The 19,481-nt window shown below is 40.5% G+C and overlaps 2 protein-coding genes across 5 annotated transcripts in view; one reads left to right on the top strand and one right to left on the bottom strand.

Moving 5' to 3' along the window:
• The window catches only part of RGS20 (regulator of G protein signaling 20), a gene marked incomplete at its 5' end in the record, with an annotated part of 44,757 nt that extends 33,518 nt beyond the window's left edge, over window positions 1-11,239 (bottom strand). The window contains one exon of the mRNA XM_084864916.1: window positions 11,075-11,239. Within this exon, the coding sequence (XP_084721042.1) occupies window positions 11,075-11,239 (165 nt within the window). The remainder of the gene's footprint in view (window positions 1-11,074) is intronic.
• A 2,797-nt stretch (window positions 11,240-14,036) lies between these two features.
• Window positions 14,037-19,481, top strand: part of ATP6V1H (ATPase H+ transporting V1 subunit H) — a 60,221-nt gene continuing 54,776 nt past the window's right edge. For 2 of the 4 annotated variants that reach the window (XM_084864911.1, XM_084864914.1), the window contains exons 1-2: window positions 14,037-14,261; window positions 15,583-15,740. In XM_084864911.1, coding sequence (XP_084721037.1) covers window positions 15,628-15,740 — 113 coding nt within the window. In that variant the 5' untranslated portion in view covers window positions 14,037-14,261; window positions 15,583-15,627. Of the gene's footprint in view, window positions 14,262-14,305; window positions 14,374-15,582; window positions 15,741-19,481 lie in introns of those variants that run through there. The other 2 variants (XM_084864913.1, XM_084864912.1) reach the window with 2 other exon arrangements.

Here is a 19,481-nt window from a genome sequence, read left to right on the forward strand (position 1 = left end):
CAGATCACTCGAGGGCGGGACAAGAGCGATTCAGAAAACGTCTCAGAGCCAGCCTTGGTGCCCAGCATTCATCTCAGGAGGACAAGGGACTCGCTCCTTTGGCTGAGGTTTTGGGGGCGGGGGGGACAGCTGACCCTAAACAAGCTCCGCCGTTTTGGGGCAGCTTGCGGGGGTTGGGGTGGAGGAGCAGGTGGCAAGCTAGCAGCAGTAGCTGTGAGTGCCACGAGCTCTGAGCTACGCAGCCTCACTAATCTCAGTGAGGTGGGCATTGGGTGACTCTAAGCCGAGGAAGTTAAGGGAGGATCAGCTATTCCCCAGCGACTCAGAGCTTGACTAAGCCTCCCCACTACCTTCCTGACCAGCCTTCACGCAAGGGCTTGGACAACGCAAAGCGGAGAACACTGAGTGAGCGGCAGGGTCACTTCTGCGATACACGCCCCCTACATGGGCCTTTCAGGGGTCCCAGAATTTGCGTCTCCATCTGTTTCCAAGTGGTTTTGTGAGAATGTGTGAACCTGTATTCTGACTCCTCTTTTCTCCTCTTGCCCCAGCCCTTCTTTCTAAGATATTTGCAAATCCCACCCCCCTTCTTCCCATGCTTCATTAGGCATTTTGCTTCGGTTCTGTGCTTCAAGACAGAGGCACTTGTGAGGGGGATGGAGGAAATGTCCAGGCAGAATTACAATCCCAGACTTAGTCCCAGAAACCCAAAATCCGGGGTCCTTTGCTCTTCAGGAGACATTCTCTTTTCACCCTTCCCTAGATTGATCTTTCCTCTCCAGAGCAGCAGCCTCTCCCCCATTCTGGCTCTAATTAGTGGGGGTGTGAAGCATGATACCATCAATTTGTTTTCTGTATTTATTAGTATCTTTCTGTTTTGCTTTGTTTATTCATTTGTATTATTTTTTAGATTCCATATATGAGTAAAATATACGGTGTTTGTTTTTCTCTGTCTCTCTAGGTCCATCTATATTGTTGCAAATGGCAAGATTTTGTTGTTTTTTATTGCTGAGCAATATTCCATTATATAGGTGGTATATATAATGGAATGTAGATATAGAATATATATATATATATATATATATATATATATATATATATATATATATATAATCTTCTTTATCCATTCATCTATCAATGGCCACCTAGTTTGCTTCTATATCTTGGCTATTGTAAATAATGCTGCAGTGAATACAGTGGTGCATATATCTTTTTAAATTAGTGTTTTCTCTTTCTTTGGCTAAATACCCAGATATAGAATGGCTGGGTCATATGGTAGTTCTATTTTTGTATGTTTAAGGAACCTTCAAATCTGTGTTCTTTCTTCTGTAACATTCTGTATCTCCAGAGATCAGGAAGGGGATTATTACAGCAGAGGATAACCCCCAGAGAGAGCTCCAGACACAGCCTGCCTCCCCAAGCATGCACTTAACAACATCCCCATGGTGACTTCCCCAGCTCTCTTAATTAAATCACAGCAGCCTCTCTAAACACTTCCTGCCCTGAGCCTACACAGCGCCTATGTCCGCGGTAACCTGTCCCCATTCTGCAGATGGAGTGATCTTTCCAAAAGGCAAATGCGATCATGTTACATTTCTCCCTCTAAATGTGAATTGGCTCCTTATTTCTCTACAGGACTTAGTATGGCATAAAGACCTTTACTTGATTAGTTGTTCTGCACTCTGTTTACTTATCCACATTTCTCACTATTCCTTTGTACTCAAAGCTCCAATCATATTAAGGTTCATTCAGTTCCTGAAATCCTCTTGTTCATTCTCATTCTAGGCACTTTGTTGTGTGAAACTGCTCCCTCTGCCCAAAGCACACCCCTTTCTCAATCTGCTCCTCCTCTTCTCTCCCAGGGCAATCTCCTACTGAGCCCTCAAACCTTGGCTGGGCTGCCATTTCCTTCAGCAGCCTTTCCCAAGCTTGCTTAGCTGCTTCTGTGTTGTTGTTTTTTTCCCCCTAACACTTCCTGGTGGTGTCTGATTCCTCATTAGACTCTAAGCCCTGTGAGTATCAGAACTTTGCCTTATTCAGAACTGTCTCTCAAAAGCCTGAAGCATTATTGCAACACAACGTGTACTCAATTTTTGTTATATGAATGAACTTAGAAAGGACATAGTCTGGAGTTGATAATTATTAAAGCTGAATAATGGATACAGAAGGTTTTATTACGCTATTTTTCTTCATTTTATGTATATATGACATTTTCCATAACAAAAATATTAAAAAAATATTTTTTTATTGATTTCAGAGATGAGGGGAGAGAGAGAGAGAGAGAGAGAGAGAGAGAGAGAGAGAGAGACAGAGAGAGAGACAGAGAGAGAGAGAGAAATCAATGACGAGAGAGCATCATTGATTGGCTGCCTCCTGCAGGCCCCACCCTGGGTATTGAGCCCACCACCTGGGCATGTGCCCTGACTGGGAATGGAACCATGTCCTCCTGGTTCATAGGTCGATGCTCAACCATCGCTGGCTAGACCATCATAAAAAGATTTTTAATAATACATTATTTTAAACACTGTATTCTTATCTCTTCTTAAATTCCAATAGATAAAAACTGAAGCCAAAATAGTATTTCATAAGTGAATATTAAAACATAAACCCAGGCTCATTGTATACCCATTGAATATTCTCATATGAATCATGCACACTTAAAAAGAGGCTGCCTGTATTTGGTAATTGGAGTGAACAATTAAAAGATGATAAAATATATATATATAAAAAGAAAGAAACTGTGGGATAGAAGCTGCGAGCCTCATGGGAATGGGGTTTATAAAATGGATGTTGAGAGAGGCCTGATGCAAAAAGGGAAGGTGGGCAGGACTTTCTTGAAGATCCTGCACTCTATTTGTTCCCATCAGCCCCGGGACAGATCCACTGATTTCATGCTGGTGGGGCACAAAAATAAACAAACAAAACGGCAAGAACAAGGGAAGACATTGTTCTGTCTAAACCGGACCATTTGTGACAGGGTTCAGGATGGCTGCATGGGCCTTGTAGCTTTTCCAGGGCTTCCTAATGAACAGGGCTTTGTGTGAGCCTCACTGAGGCGGTGCCAGCCCGAAGTTCTAAAGCTTTCTCCCTCGCTGGCTTGGCTGCCCCGTGAACTTGTTAGCAGTCATTGATTTCTTTGAGTTGGACTTGACTGAATCAAATCGCTTTGCTTGGTGTTTTCAAAGGGACGTTTTTCTTGAGAAGGATGGAGCTTAGTACTGCCTTTCAGGATTCGTAATATCCAGTTCCTTCGAGGCACAGGAGACATTTGGATAAATAAGGATCTTAACAATAACTTTAGTTTATAAAGGTCATGAGAAAAATTAGTATCTTTAAGGTTTCACCCACATGGTGGGAATAAAGCAGGGGAATAATGCATTTCTATCTACTAATCGATTGGCCAGTCAATATTGTCGGAGCTCTTCCCATGTGCCCAGTAGGCCTGAGGTCCTGCCTGCAGGTTGAAATTAACTAGGCTAACAACTGTGGTGGGATAAACGGACTGCCAATCAAACACATGGGTTCCGGGGGCTCCCCAGGACAGCAGCGCAGGATGAATGGGAAGCCTGGATCCCTGGATGCAGATTGACTTAAAAAAAAATTCAAAGTATCTGATTAAAAACAACAATGAACGGAATTTTATGTGACACATATGTATTATTGTCTTGATTTTATAGATGATAAAACCAAACTTAGCCAAAACCTGTTTGGCTCAGTGGATAGAGAGTAGGTCTGCAAACTAAAAGGTCCCAGGTTCGATTCTGGTCAAGGGCATGTATTATACATTGGTTGTGGGCACATCCCTGGTGGGGGGTGTGCAGGAGGCAGCTGGTCAATGCTTCTCTCTCATCGATGTTTCTAGCTCTCTATGCCTTTTCTTTCCTCTCTGTAAAAAAATCAATAAAATATATTAAAGCAAACAAACAAACAAACCAAAAAAACAAAAAAACAAACTCAGAGAATTAAACCCAACTTGGATCTGAATTGTAAAAGCCATTTTTTTCTGGAGACAATTTGTATCTGGGATAAAAACTGAAAGGATGCACATTACTGAACTTTTTCTGTTCAATAAAGATGCTTTCAAGTTATCAGATTTCAGTTAGTTACAATTGAGTCTCGAGTTTTGACCAGTTTGAAATCCTGCAGTGCTTGAATTTCCACCAGATGTCACCGTTTACCACCCTATCATTACCTTCAGTCTTGCTCCTAAAAAGGGTAAGGGAGCCCAACCTGCTTGGCTCAGAGGTTGACCTACGAACCAGGAGGTCACAGTTTGATTCCTGGCTTGAGGGCTTGATCTCTAGTATGGGGCATGCAGGAGGCAGCTGATCGATGATTTAATAAAATTATATTTTAAAAAAGTAAAAAATATTAGGGTAAGTATTAGTCAGAGAAAGACAAGTATCACATGATCTCGCTTGTATGTGGAATCTAAGTAACAAAATAAACTGATGAATGGAGTGGATCCAGAGACATGGAAGCATGGAACAGAGTGCAGAATCTTGGAGGGAAGGTGGGGGAGGGTGGGTAGGTGGGAGGTAATCAACCAAGGACCTTGTATGCAATATGCATGGCCCATGGACACAGACAATGGGGTGGTGAGGGCTTGGGGGAGGGCAGGTTGGAGGGGGTCATTGGGGGGAAAAAGGGGGAATACATAATACTTTCAACAATAAAGCATTATTAAAGTATAAAATAAAAACATAATTAAAAAAAAAAAAGTATTAGGGAAGAAGAGCCCATCCTGCTCTTTGGTTCCTCAGGAAGATTATTGCATCTGGGTAGGAGGTCGAGGGCTGTGAGCTCTGAACCTTGACTCCCTGAGATGGAATTGGAACATGCAGTGAGCCATTTGCTGCCCTGATTTCCTCCCCTTTGTGATTTCATATGTCTAACAACCAGCCAATTTCTGATGGCTGTGCCAAGGAAAGTTATAATCTGGCCTGTGGCCAAGGCTGCATGGACAGAGAGGAGGCTTATGCTGAAGGGGGATGCCAGGAATGTGCAGCTTCTCAGTGACCCATAGTAGAAGCCAGTGCCAGATGGGGCTGGGACTTGGACCAGGCTTGAGTGTGGCTTTTGAGAAGAGGTCAGAAACAGCCCTAAACACCAGGCCTCTCACCTGCTCAAATGTCCCAAATTACTCTGCTGGGAGTTCATTCTTTTGGATCTAATATTAGCATTCTCCATAGGTTTTGTGAGGAACAAAATATTAATTCTTTTACATCTAAGTGCAAATAAATCTGAACTTTTTTTTTTTTTTCCTAGTGGGAAAAACCAGGCCAGAATGAGGGAATGAGGTGCTTTGGTGATGCCTGGGGATGTTGGGGAAGTAGATAAGGTGAGGGATGGGAGAGAAACAGACATAGAGAAGGAGGAAGACTTCTCTTAAATCCCAGTTTGGCCCAGACTAATGGGCATGGTGCCTCGGAGACCTTCCTTTGTTTCCTGCCCCTCACACCCTGCACATCTTCACCTTGCCTGTCTCAAGTGTTGTAAAGAATGCACAAGGGACTGTGACCGGTTGGACTCAGTGGATAGAACGTGGGCCTGCAGACTGAAGGGTCCCAGGTTTGATTCCGGTCAAGGGCATGTACCTTGGTTGTGGGCACATCCCCAGTAGGAGGTATGCAAGAGGCAGCTGATCGATGTTTCTCTCTCATGGATGTTCCTAACTCTCTATCCCTTTCCCTTCCTCTGTAAAATATCAATTATATATGTATACGTATATATATATATAAAATTATATATATAAAATTATATATAAAATTATATATAATTATATATAAAATTATATATATATATATATATATATATATATATATATATATATATATATAGAATGCACAAGGGACAATGATTGGTCCCCAAAGCCTGGACTCCTCCAGGAGCCAGCAAATGATGTAAGATGCCTGGCTTTCTTTTCTAAAGCTGCAGCTCAAGGAAAGGGGAAGTTTATAGACCTTTATGACACTGTTAAGTTGCTAAAAATAGCTTGCAGCTATTTTTTTTAAAAGATAAAAATAAAAAAGGAAGCAGTAGGACACGGCTTTCATTTGCTGATCATATGCTCATTTTTCAAGCCAGCAACAAAAGTGTCTATATAATTGAGTGCATGTCCTCCTTGGAAGATGCTGATGCGAATAAAGCTCGCTCTTCAACTTCAAAAAATATGTCCGTGCCAAAGTGTGACCTCCTGGGCAAAAGGTCACAGATGAAAGTCGTAGATAAATGGGGCTAAATTAAACTTGCAGATGCGGAGAGAGCAGATTTGTTGTAGAATTGGAAGATGTGTGTGAAATTGCTTTCATCATTTCTTTCCAGTAATGTTTGACTCATCCCATTTGGTCTTATCGGGCTAGTAATAATTAATGTCGTTTTTAACATTTGTTTAAAATCTTGCTTGGCGTTGACTTGTATTGACATAACCTTCAAACACGTGGTATCTACAGAACGAGTGAAGTGCAATTAACAAGTTTTGCTTGAAAAAGTTTGTGTTTGGTTTGGTTTTTGTTGCAAAACTAGGGCTAAGAAGATGGCGGATGAAGAGCATATTCGGCACTGCATGCTTTACGTACGAGTTCCAATTAGGAAGAAAAGCAAGTGAGGCTGCAAAAAACATCCGTAGTTCTCTTGGTCAAGATGCAGTTAGCGCCAGAAAATGCCAGCGTTGGTTTGAGAAATTTCGCGAGGGAAATTTTTCGTTAGATGACAAGAGTGGTCGAGGCCGTGTGTCCAATTTTGATCAAGAAGCTCTTCAAGCTCTTTTGGTGCAAAATCCTCAAATTACCCAACAAGAGCTTGCGACAACTTTAAATTGTTCACAAAAAACAATTTCCAATCAATTGCGTGCACTTGGCAAAGTCCAAAAGTTTGGAAAATGGGTTCCTCATGAGTTGACCGACAACAACCGTAATCAAAGAGTCACAATTTGCAGTTCGCTCCTCTCTCGTCAAAACCGTTTGCCGTTTTTAGAGCAAATTGTTACCAGAGATGAAGAATGGGTGCTGTATGTTAATTTGAAAAGGCGGCCTCAATGGTTGGACAAAAATGAGGCTCCGCAGCCCAAGCCAAAACCTGACTTGCATGTGAAAAAAGTGATGTGTGTTTGGTGGAATTTTAAAGGAATTCTTCATTATGAACTTTCACCATCTAACCAAACCATTACAAGTGCAGTGTATAGTGCCCAATTGGAAAGGTTAGCCCAAGTTTTAAGAGAAAAAGAACCCGCGCTGATTAATTGGAAGGGCGTAATTCTTCACCACGATAACGCACGACCGCATACTGCAAGAATCACTGCTGAAAAACTGCGCCAGTTGGAATGGGAAGTTCTCCCTCAACCTGCATATTCTCCTGATATTGCCCCTTCCGATTACCATTTGTTTCGTTCTTTGCAAAACTTCCTTCTTGGAAAAAAATTTAATAATGAAGAATGCCTCAAAAATGCATTGACCGAATTTTTTGCATCAAAATCACAAGAATTTTACAACAGAGGGATTAAAATGCTTCCTGAGCGTTGGGCACAAGTAGTAGAAAACAATGGCAACTACAATATATTGTTGATTAAATTTTGTTGTATTGTTTAAATAAATTCGATTTAAAAAAAAGTATTAGAAAACGACATTAATTGTTACTAGACCTAATAGTTTGCTCAACTATTTTTTGATAACCTCTAGCAACTTTTACTGATGACTTAAAGGTAAAAATATTCATGTCCCAGTGTGTCTGGGTTATCAGATGATCACTCTGGCCTGACTCAAGAGAGCAGATAAAGTCATACAAAAGCTTCACAGTTCACCTGTGTCCCCTAAGGTGGGGGCGTGTCTGGTGACTCTAAACTTTTAGTTGCTGTGGAGCCCACCCATAGAACTTTGCTAAAAAGGAAATGAACAGAGAAGTTGTGTGGATTTATCTCTAAGTTATGTTTACAGGCAATAAAGTGAGTCACGTGACATTTTTGGTTTCCTAGTGCCAGCATTTGCTTTGTCACTATTTTTCATTTTTGCCCTAATGATAGATACGTATTGATATTTCACTGTTGTTTTAATTTTCGTTTTTCTAGTGGCTAATGATGTTAATTATTCTTTCATGTGTTTATTTACAATCTCTATATGCTCTTAGAGGAAATGTCTGTTCATGTATTTTGCCCATATTCTTAGTTAGGTTGTTGTTTGCTTTTTTAACTCTTGAGTTTTGAGAGGTCTTTTTGTATTCTGGATACAAGTTCTTTGTCAGATATGGGGTTTGTCAACATTATCTTGCAGTCTATATCTTATCTTTCCATCCTCTTAGATAAGGTCATTGGCAGAGCAAAATTTTGTTTTTCATTAATCCATTTTTTTCCGTTATGGATTTTGCTTTTGATGTCTAAAACTGCTCAGCCTTAGGTCACAAAGATTTTCTATCATTTTCCCCCCAAAAGTTTTATGGTTTCACATAAAGTTGTACATTTAAGTTTGTGAACTGTTTTGGTTTAATGGTGAAGGGTTTTTGGAGGGTTTTATCACCGGGGCCTGGACATCTCAATGCATGTTAGCCATATTCTCCCTGTCTAATTCTCTATTTTCCTAGACATTATATCAAGTTTACTTCAAATTTCACCTCTTTTACTCTTTCATTAGGTCTTTCTCCATATTGACATTTCATCCCTGATTTTTTACTGCCCTACTGAATTAAAGGATGTAATTTTGATGATAGATATCCTGTATTATTGACATGAGTCATGCCAATAATTTGATAATAGGATGCGATGGGAATGTCATTATGTTTGTCTTTCTGTAGAAAAGGAGGAGCATATTTTTCTTTCTCAAAACCTAGGCCAAGATTATGCAGATAGTCAATGATATTAATAGAATCAAAATTAACAGAGCTCTGTCAAGCTTAAATTTACTAGAAGAGGGATATGCTCATTTATATATTGCATCTGAGTTCAGATGCAACATATAAGATTTTTTAAAGGCAAAATGGAGTGGAGAGGCCAGTAGCATCCCAACTGGATCACTCCTGACTGCTCCCACCTGCGGTGTACAGGTTGGAAGCTGTTTACTTGGGTTAATGAGGTCAGGATGGCAGCTCAAATTGCCCAGTGCCAGCAGTAGGGTTGGTTCCAGGATGCTGTGGGAAGGAGTACTGCTGGTTCTTTTTTTCTTTTCTTTTCTTTATTGTCTACAGTTTTACATATGTTTCCTTCCCCCCGCCCCATGGACTGCCCTCCTCCCCAGCTATTCCCACCCCGGGCAAGCTCCCACTTGGTTATGCTAATATGCATGCATATAAGTCCACCTCCTCTGCCATTTGTCTCTGGATCTATTTTTGTTCATCAAATTATCTTGATCATTATATCCCACATATGAGTGAGGTCATGTGATATTTATCTTTCTCCGACTAGCTTACTAGTATTTCACTTAGCATAATGCTCTCCAGTTCCATCCATGTAGCTGCAAATGGTAAAAGTTCCTTTTTTTTATTTTTTATAGCGGCATAGTATTCCATTTTGTAGATGTACCACAGTTTTTTTAAACACTTACCGTAGGTTGTTTCTAAATCTTAGCTATTGTAAATTGTGCTGCTACAAACATATATACTCAGTTTCCTAAATACTTTCCCAATCCATTTGCCTATGATTCAGTTGAGCATATCCCTCAAGACAGAAGTTTGAAATTATATGTGTGTGCACATATTTTATATGTATACATGCACATACTGAACATATGTATCTGTTACTGTCTGTTTCTTCAGAGTAGCCTTCAAATTCTACCTTAAGGACTTCTGGCCAGGATAGCCCATTTCATTCTAGTTTCCTGAGGACCTTGTGCTTAGGTGACAATAGGGGTGTGTGGATATTCATGTGTAATTTGTTCACATATGTCTGAAAGCTCAAAAGCACAGGTCAGTATAGTTCTAGAGAAAAATCGTCCTAATGATTATAAAAGACTTTTATTCTTCTTATGAAAATTAAAATAAGATGGAGGGAAAAAGGCAGATCCAGAGAATTAAGCAAAGACTTTGCAAATAAGTGATTCTTATTAGGATATGAGCCACAATACAGGGACAAATGCATTTTTTAGTGTTACAGTAATTTGGACATGTTTGCTGAAGTATGATTTTGCAGCACTTAATTCTGATCTCTGTTCATTATTTTTTAGACATTAACACATGCCCATCTCCCACCACACCAAATAACCTTTTAAGAGATAATTCTATTAATAGTTAAGAGGATTTACAGACTTAATCTGTACTCTGTGCAAAAATACACACCACACTAAGCAGGAAAATTGTCTCTTTTGGGGGAAATAATGTTATCTAGTGGTAGGAATTCATTCTTAGGGAATTCTTTTTTGAAACTATGATTTTAAGAAAAATACCCCTTTGCTTCTTAATGTTTTTTTTTTTAAAAAAACATATACCTTATTTTATTATTTATTATTTATTACTTTTAAATTGATTTCAGAGAGGAAGGGAGAAGGAGAGAGAGATATCAGTGATGAGAGAGAATCATTGACTGGCTGTCTACTGCATGCCCCCCACTGGGGATGGAGCCAGTAACCCAGGCATGTGCCCTTGGTCTGAATCGAACCGGGGACCCTTCAATCCACAGGCCAACATTCTATCTGCAGAGCTAAACCAGCTAGGGCCTTTTGTTCCTTCTTTAGTATATTAATATTTTTCTCTAGCAATTTTTGTAGAAAGCAATCTATAATTTTTCTTTTATTACTCTATGAGATATAACCTTTATATCAGAGAAAAATATTCAATGGTTAATAGCAATAGACATAAAATTTTGTTAAAGTTTTCTGCTTTTTAAAAACATTATCTCCGGAAACAAACAAACAAAACATAAAGAGTCATTTGTTTTGCTAAAGGAAAGCTGTTTAGGTTGGAGAAAATTGCACAGATCAGGTAATTATCATCCAGGTTCTTAGGGTTTCTCTTGAAAAATTTGAAAACAAGTTTGATATAACATCAGTAAGATAAAGTGAGCAGTGGCCCTGAAACTTGCTTAGGTTTTAATATTCCTTATCGATAAACTCTTTCCTTGTCAAGAAACGATCATGGATTGAGGAGATTGTCTTACCTTGATATCATACACAATCTTGGTGGCCCCTTCTTTTTCGGTGGTTCGGTGAATGTTTGCATTATATGCCTCAGCCCTCTCCAGGGGCAGAAATGGCTTCCACATGGATGGCCTGCAGAAATGGTTCTGGAGGCATTCTTGGTTATCTTGGGAAAGCCTGGTCATGGTTTTACAATAAAGGCTCCAAATGAGTCCTGGAGCCTGATTTTAACACTAGTCAAGGTCCCCTCTATTTCTCTTCATTTGGCTAATGCTGAGCTCTCTCTCAGTTCCCTGGGACTGCCCTGGGAGGTGACACAAATTCAAGCAAAAGGATTATCTGTTCTATGGATCAGCAGCTTATCCACAGAGCTGTAGTATTCTATTTCAGGGAGGGCCTCCTGTTTTGATTGTGTAGGTATGTTAGGACTGCCCTCTACAGGTAGCAATGTGTTCCTAATTAAAATTTAATCCTAAATCAAAACTGAAATGATTCAAGTGATACATTGCTTAGTATATAATGGTAAAGGAAATAGGTTGCTTGGCAGAATTCTGTACTAGCAGTATGTGGTAAGGAATAGTACTTGGCAATTTTGGGCTATACAATTGAGGGGCAGATGGTTTTCCTAACCTATTTAGGTTTCTTAAAACATCATTTTAGGACCAGTCAGATTTGTGGCTAGAAATGAATCCTAAATTCAGACCCAAACTTAAGGCCAAGGATTATCACTCTTCTTATTTGTCATGTAGAATTAGTTAAAATGAATTTCTTAGGAGGTAACCAGTCATCTAATAATTAAGGTAAAATTTGGCTTGTAACATTATACTTCATATTTGTACTCAATGGGCAAAAGCATTTCCCTTAAAAACAGAACAAGACAGGGATGTCCATTTTCACCATTCTTATTCAACATAGTACTGGAAGTGTAGCCATAGCGATCAGACAAGAAGAAAAGTAAAAGGCATCAAAATTGGAAAGGATGAAGTAAAACTCATTATTTGCAGATGACATGATATTGTACATAGAAAACCCTAAAAGGCTCCACTAAAAAACTACTAGTTTTAATAAATAAATTCAGCAAAGTAGCAGGATAAAAAATTAACATCCAACAATGGATGGATGACATTTTTATACACCAATAATGAACTCTCAGAAAGAGAAACTAAAAATCGAATTTATCATTGGAACAAAAGCAACAAAAAGATACCTTATAATAAATTTAACTAAGGAGATAAAAGACCGGTACTCTCTCTACAGGACATATTAGTAGAAAAAAGAAATAGAGGCAAATACAAACAAATGAAATAATTTGTTCACGGATTGGAAAAATTAGCACCATTAAAATGTCCATACTACCCAAAGCAGTCTATAGATTCAACTCAATCCCTATTTAAATACCAATGGCATATTTCAGATTTAGAATACTCCAAAAAGAAAGCATAGGTTGCAAAACCTCAGACATCTCTTTACCAATATATTTGCTGAAATATCTCCTAGGGCAGTGGCAGAGAAACTCATTAGTCAACATGGCCAAATATCAACAGTATAACGATTGAAATTTCTTTTGAGAGACAAAATTTTAAAACTTAAACTTCTTCTAATGCCACTTCTTCAAAATAGACTCGCCAGGCCGTGATATTTTGTGGAAGAGCCACACTCAAGGGGCCAAAGAGCCGCAGTTTGCCGACCATGGTCCTAGGGCAAGGGAAACAAAAGAAAAAGTAAACAAATGTGGCTACATTAAAATAAAAAGCTTCTGCTCAGCAGGAGAAACGGCCAACAAAATGAAAAGGGAACGCACTGTATGAGAGAATGTATTTGCCAATGTTACAACAGGTAAGGGATTACTTTTCAAAATATATAAAGAACTCATACAATATAACAAAGGAAGACAAACAATCATCATCATCATTATTTTTTAAAGAATAATTTATTGATTTTTAGAGAGAGAAGAAGGGAGAGGGAGAAAAAAACATCAATGTGAGAGCGCAACATCCATTGGCTGCCTCCTGCATGCCCCCTACCAGGTATCCAGAGCTTGCCTTTAATTGGACATCAAGTTGGCAACCTCCCGGTGCATGAGAGCCAACTAAGCCACACTGGCCAGGGCAAACACGAATTTTTTTTTTTAGTATACTGTAATTGCAAATATTGCATGGAACATTCATTGTTGGCTAAACCTGCAACCCCAGGGCAAGATCACTTTTATGGCCCACGTCTCAGCATCAGTTTCATATACAATAGCCCGTTAAGAACACCTGCGCCATTGACCCGTTAAATCCAAATGAAAGTCAATCTATTTAAAATCACTGAAGTAAACTTTTGAAAAGAATGACGGTTAAGATGAACGAGTTTTGCCACCAGGTCACAGTTGGATTCCAGGTCAGGGCACTGCCTGGGTTTCAGGCTTGGTCCTGGGTGTGGGGCGTGCAGAAGGCAGCCAATCAATGAGTTTCCATTTCTCTCTTATTATTATTATTATTATTATTATTATTATTATTATTTTAGAAGAGAAGGGAATATATACATATATGATATCTATATCTATTATTATTATTTTAGAGCAGAAGGGAATGTATATATATATAAATATATAAATATATAAATATATAAATATATAAATATATATATCAATAGATAGATAATAATAATGTATTATTATTATTTTAGAGCAGAAGGGAAAGGAAGAGACAGATAGATATCATATATATATATATATATGATGAACGAGTTTTGGCCTGATTCTCGGGCTCCAGCGGGTACCCTGGCACCGGAGCGGCCTGCTGGGTTTCGGGTCCCCCCATGCCCACCCTCGGGACAGCCAGTCGGGGCTGGCGGTGGGGGTTCAGGAGGTAGCCTGTCTTAGGACCCTTTGAGTGCAGTAACCTGAACGGAGCAAGTCCCTCCTAAGCGCCCGCCCCTCGGCTGCTGTTTTGAACCCTCCCGGCTTCCGCCTTCCGGGTGGTCATATGCCTCTGCTCACGTGACCGGCACTCCTGTCATTCGACTGCCGCCACCCCGGCTGCCTGCTGCCTCCTGCCTGCGCTGCCCTGAACGTCTCCGCGGTGGTGGCCCCTCTTCCCTCCCCGGCACCCGAGGCTCCCGCCGCCGCTGAGGCCTCCGGAGCCGCCGCAGAGGTTCCGACCCGGCGCCCTAGCTCGGCGGGGCCCCGATCCCCGACCGCCGCCCCCTCCCAGCCGCCTCTGGGTGCGTTGTGGGCTCCCCCGGGGTTCGGGGCGCAGTAAGGCCGCACTCCGCTTGGTTCGTCGGGGACACCTGCCCAAGGGAGGCGACCCCGCGGCTTCCCCAAAGCCCCCCGGTGCGCGCTGCCGTCCCCCAGCCCAGGCCCTCCGCCCCCTCCGGAGCCGGGGTCCCTTTCCTTTCGGGCCTGCAGTGGTTTAGGAACCTGCAGAGCCTCCCCCGCGGGGGCCGGGAACCCAACGGGCGGGCAGAGGAGGGCAGGAGGATGGGGGAAAGGAATGCGTTCCCCGGGATGGGCCCCCGCCCTGTCCAGCTGGAGGTCCGAGCTGGCCGGGGGCTTAGATGACCGCGCGGAGACACCTGCTGCCTCCCCGGGACGGGCCGCCGCCTGGGTCCGCCTGGTCCCAGGGCCGCAGGTTGGGCCGGAAGGAGCCAGTTTCTGCCTGGGCCCAGCCAGGCCACCTCGCTCTGGCTTGTTTAGGCAGCAGCCCTCAGATGTGGAGATTAAGTTCCAAACTGACCGAGGGCATTGGGGCCCCTTTAGCTTCTCTGTATATAAGCATGGGCTTATTATGTTTTATGAAAAGGAACCTCAATGTTTTGTGTCGTGATAAAATCACGCTTAAACTTGTTATCTGTTCGTTTGGGTGTGAGAATTACTTAAAAGGCTCTTGATTGTAGGTTCTTGTCGTCGGACTAGACTCCCATTGTTGGCTGTACCTAAGATGTAATTGGTATTTGTTCCAAAAATTTCTCCTAAAGTTGGTTTTGAAAATATAATGAACTTTGGTTGAAAAAAAAATCAAGCGCTATCTTCTAAGAAATTGCATTCCCACGATGGTTATTTTAATTCGAATGAGAATTTAAGGAAGGACTTAAAGGGTTTTCATGTGTCATTGCAAAAAATGATGCTTAGGAAATGTAAATAAAATAATTGATTCTAGCTATACTTTGCAGGTTCTTATTTTTCTTCTGGCAGAGGAGGAAAGTTGATCCCAATTGTATACAATTAAAATACTTTCCTATTTTGTATGCCTATTCTGTTTAAGCATGATTTCTGATGTCAATTTCTTGAATGGTTACTTTATAAATCTACATTGTGCCAATAATTAAGAAAAACATTTCCTTTAGAGTGCTTTCCTATAGAGAACATTTTATGGAGCAGTTTATAATTGGTGGACAAGATCTGAAGTATAATAATATTAACATTAATGATATTTAACATACATGTTGAATGCCTGGAGAGATGAAGGTGATAATGATGGTATTCTTATCAATCATTGTAGTAGTTGTTAAAAAATAATAACACCTACTATTCTGGTTTTAGCTTACAGCAAAATTGTTGGAAAACTTCCAAGAGCATAAAATTTAGATGACGAAGATGGATATCCGTGGTGCGGTGGATGCAGCTGTTCCAACCAACATTATTGCTGCCAAGGCTGCAGAAGTTCGCGCGAACAAAGTGAACTGGCAGTCTTACCTTCAGTAAGTACGGATTTTCTGTGAATCATGGGTAATCATGTGCTTTTGCATCAGACTTTTTCATGGTCATGCTTCTGTGAGAGAAATATTGGAAAAATATTAATAAATGTGGAAGAAAACACTTCCTTCTTAGAGCTTGTGGCTGTAGTGAGTAGAGCGGCTCTGAGCACTTTTGACCTCTGGAAAGTTGTGCTTTTCTAGTGAGTGAGAAACCATAGGGTGAGCATTCATGGACTATGGAGGGAGGAAGAGGACAATGTGCAGCAGAGCCTACTGCGGGCTCAGTGTGCCTTGGTGATCAGTGTGGGGACAGAAGGTGTTGCAGAATAGCTCATACATCTAGTAAAAAGCATAGATGTTTGAGTTCAAGACCTGGGTTTGCCTTCTGGTTCTGTGTACTAGTTTGGTGATCTTAGGCAAATCTCTGAGGTTCATTAAGTAAATCTGAAATGGGGACACACATACCACAAGTTTTTATTTTTCTGAAATAATTTACTTAAAGTAATAGCACAGTAGAATATAAGCATTAGTATGTTGAATACCCTCGCAGTAAATTTCAGTTTTCCCCTTCCTTCTTTTGTATATTAAGACTTAAATGCTGTTGTTCTGTATTTATCTGTAACATAAGTGTTCATTTATTTTTGACCATATTTTATCATATTGACTTTACTTCATATCTGTTTACTTTTATATATTTATAACAGTGAGTTATTAGGAAATTCAATTTAGATTTGCATATACATTTTGAAAAATAATGTGAGGAATCTTTAGGTTTACTAGTATATTTAGCAGTTTGCTTTACTGAAAGGATATTCAGTGTACAAAAATGATCCTTTTAGTTCTGTTTGTCTCATCACTTATCAAATATTTATTGACTGACCACCAAGTTTGAGGCATTTTTCTGGGTTTTGGGGATAAACTCATAATTTACTAGGGAAGTCAGATATTTAAACAGATAATTTTAATTCAGTATGTTAATTGCAATAATAGAAAGGTGCACAGAGAATGATGAGTGCCCAGAAAACAAAACAGCTCATTCTACCTGTAGGAAGTTTTCCTGAAGGGGATTGTCAAAGGTAGGGAATTAAAAATAACATTCTGGGTGGGAAATAATTCATGTTTTGGAAACAGGCCATGGAGAGAGAGAGCTGGAGCTGGAGAGGAAGCAGGAACCAATCGGAAGGTCCTGTTGCTATCAGAAGGAGTTTGGACTTGATTCCATCAGTGCTTTTCAAGCTGATTCTTAAGCTGTGAAATCCATAGTTGTGAAGTTCAGTAAGGAAGCTCTGCACGTGATAAAATAAATAAAAGTGATGATTGAATGGAGGTAGCAGTGTATGCCTTGTAGGGGTGTCGAACTCAATCAGAGAAGGGGCCAAAATCTAAAATCCAGCCTAAATCGCGGGCCGAATGGTTTACTGAACAGTCATAAACTGACAATGTCATAAACTGACAGCGGAGTGCAGTGATGACAGCGCGGTGCGGGCCACATTGCAAGGCCTGGCGGGCTGGATTTGGCCCGCGGGCCTTGTGTTTGACACATGTGCCTTAGAGTCATCTTTTGAAACCACACTTAGTAGACTTATTTATGGAATCTAATGAACAAAATGAATTGACCAACAAAATAAGACTCAAAGCATGGAGGCATGGAACAGGCTGACATACCTCAATGTGGGGTTGGAGGGACAAGAAGAAAAAGCAAAGAACTTACATGCTTATATGCATAGCTCATGGACATGGGCAGTTAGTGTAGTGAAGATCTGTGAGGGTGGGTAGGGGTTGGGAGGAAAGGGGCAAAGGGGAGGGGGGAAATGGGAGATGCCTGTAATACTATAAACAATAAAAATATATTAAAAATAAAATTACTGTTGTGGTTATTAGAACACTGAAGTGTGTAAAGTGGGAGTTAGATGATCAGATTTACCTTTTGGTTGGATTGTTCTACTGACAATGTAGAGGATAGATTTGGGGATAATATGCCCAGAGCTAGGGAGACGCTGTGGCAGTATTCGGGTTGTTGGTATGCATAGAATTGGATAGATTTGAGAAAGTCTTTGTGATTAATTTGATGTATGAGGAGGAAAAAGAATCCAGGCTGACTTCTGGCTTCTCGGAAGGGAATGGATTATTGTAGGCCTACGGGCAGCAGGAGGAGGGACATTCTGAGGTTTCCTTTGTGCACCTGTATCTGTGTAATTGTTTAAATCCCCTGTAAAATTAGGATTGCGAGCTCTGTGTCCTAATTTTATTTCAGAGTACATTTGGACTAGAGCACAACGACTTTCATGTTTATAAAGCCTGATTCTGTTTACAACCTAAATAGAATAATGTTGCTGTTGATCATAAAGCACTGGCTGACTGGCAGAAGTTGTGTAGTGTTGGAATTTGGAATGTTTTTAGTTACATGGAGATTTTTAATTGCTTTCCCCTTTTTTCCTCTTGCTCCAAGGCCTCCATACTTTATAAGTTGGATTCCCCCTTTTTCCTATTTTCTGTCTATTACTCAGTTGTCCAGCTCATGAATTTCTTTTCTAAAATTCCTCTGCTCTGTACTAGTATGTCTGCTCACAGATGTTCACCAAATGTTAACTGTGTGCCTGCTGTCAAGCTGTTGGTTGTGGGGACACCAGTGGGTGTGAAATGTGCCTCCCTAAAAGAGCTTACAGATTAGTAGGGGCTAGATACAACATATGAATTATCAGTGAATCTTATATCACATTATATTCTGATAAAATAAAACCTGTGGGAGAGTTACCCAATGTCAGGAAGCTATAATAATATAATAATGCTTCATCTCTCACAAATTAGCATGTTATTATGAAGATACAGTGCTTAAAAAAATGTAAAAAATTTGATTAAAAAATTTGATCGCACCTTTCTTTATCTGTCACCTATAGACAGACAGTGAAACTTCAGTTCCCCAACTTAAATCGTCCTGAAAGGTATTCGAGAAGCTATTTATTTGAAAATGGAATCATTTTTTCCCATTAGAAATAATGTAAATTGAATTTATTCACTTCAGATCGTTATGATTTCCTGCTTTAGCCTTTCTTATATATAGTACATGTCTAATGCACCGTTTAATCTATAACAGTGGTTGGCAAACTCATTAGTCAACAGAGCCAAATATCAACATACAATGATTGAAATTTCCTTTGAGAGCCAAATTTTTTAAACTTAAACTTCTTCTAATGCCACTTCTTCAAAATAGACTCTCCCAGGCCGTGGTATTTTGTGGAAGAGCCACACTCAAGGGCCCAAAGAGCTGCATGTGGCTCGTGAGCCGCAGTTTGCCAACCATAGATCTATAAAAAAAAAACACTTTAAAAACAAAAGGATCCTATCTAATAAAAGAGTAACATGCAAGTTGGATTGTACCTCTGCTACACAATAAGCCACACCCACCAACCAATCAGGAGTGAGTATGCAAATTAACCCAACCAAGATGGCAGTGGCCCTGGAGGGAGCAGGAGGCTTGGGCTTCCCCAGCTGACCCCAACCTGTGCACCAGGCCTCTATCCTATCTAATAAAAGAGTAATATGCAAATTGACCATCGCTCCAACACATAAGATGGCTTCCCCCATGTGGATACAAAATGGCCACCACAAGATGCCCAGCAGGGGAGGGCAGATAGGAGGGACCTGCAAGGTAGAGCAGTTGTGGGAGATCAGGCAAGCAGAGGAGGACAGTTGGGAGGGACCAGGCCTGCAAGGGAGGGCAATTGGAGGCGATCAATCCTGCAA

This window comes from Pipistrellus hanaki, assembly GCF_964339955.1.
Source record: "Pipistrellus hanaki genome assembly, chromosome: 17".
In the NCBI taxonomy this organism is placed as follows: Eukaryota; Metazoa; Chordata; class Mammalia; order Chiroptera; family Vespertilionidae; genus Pipistrellus; species Pipistrellus hanaki.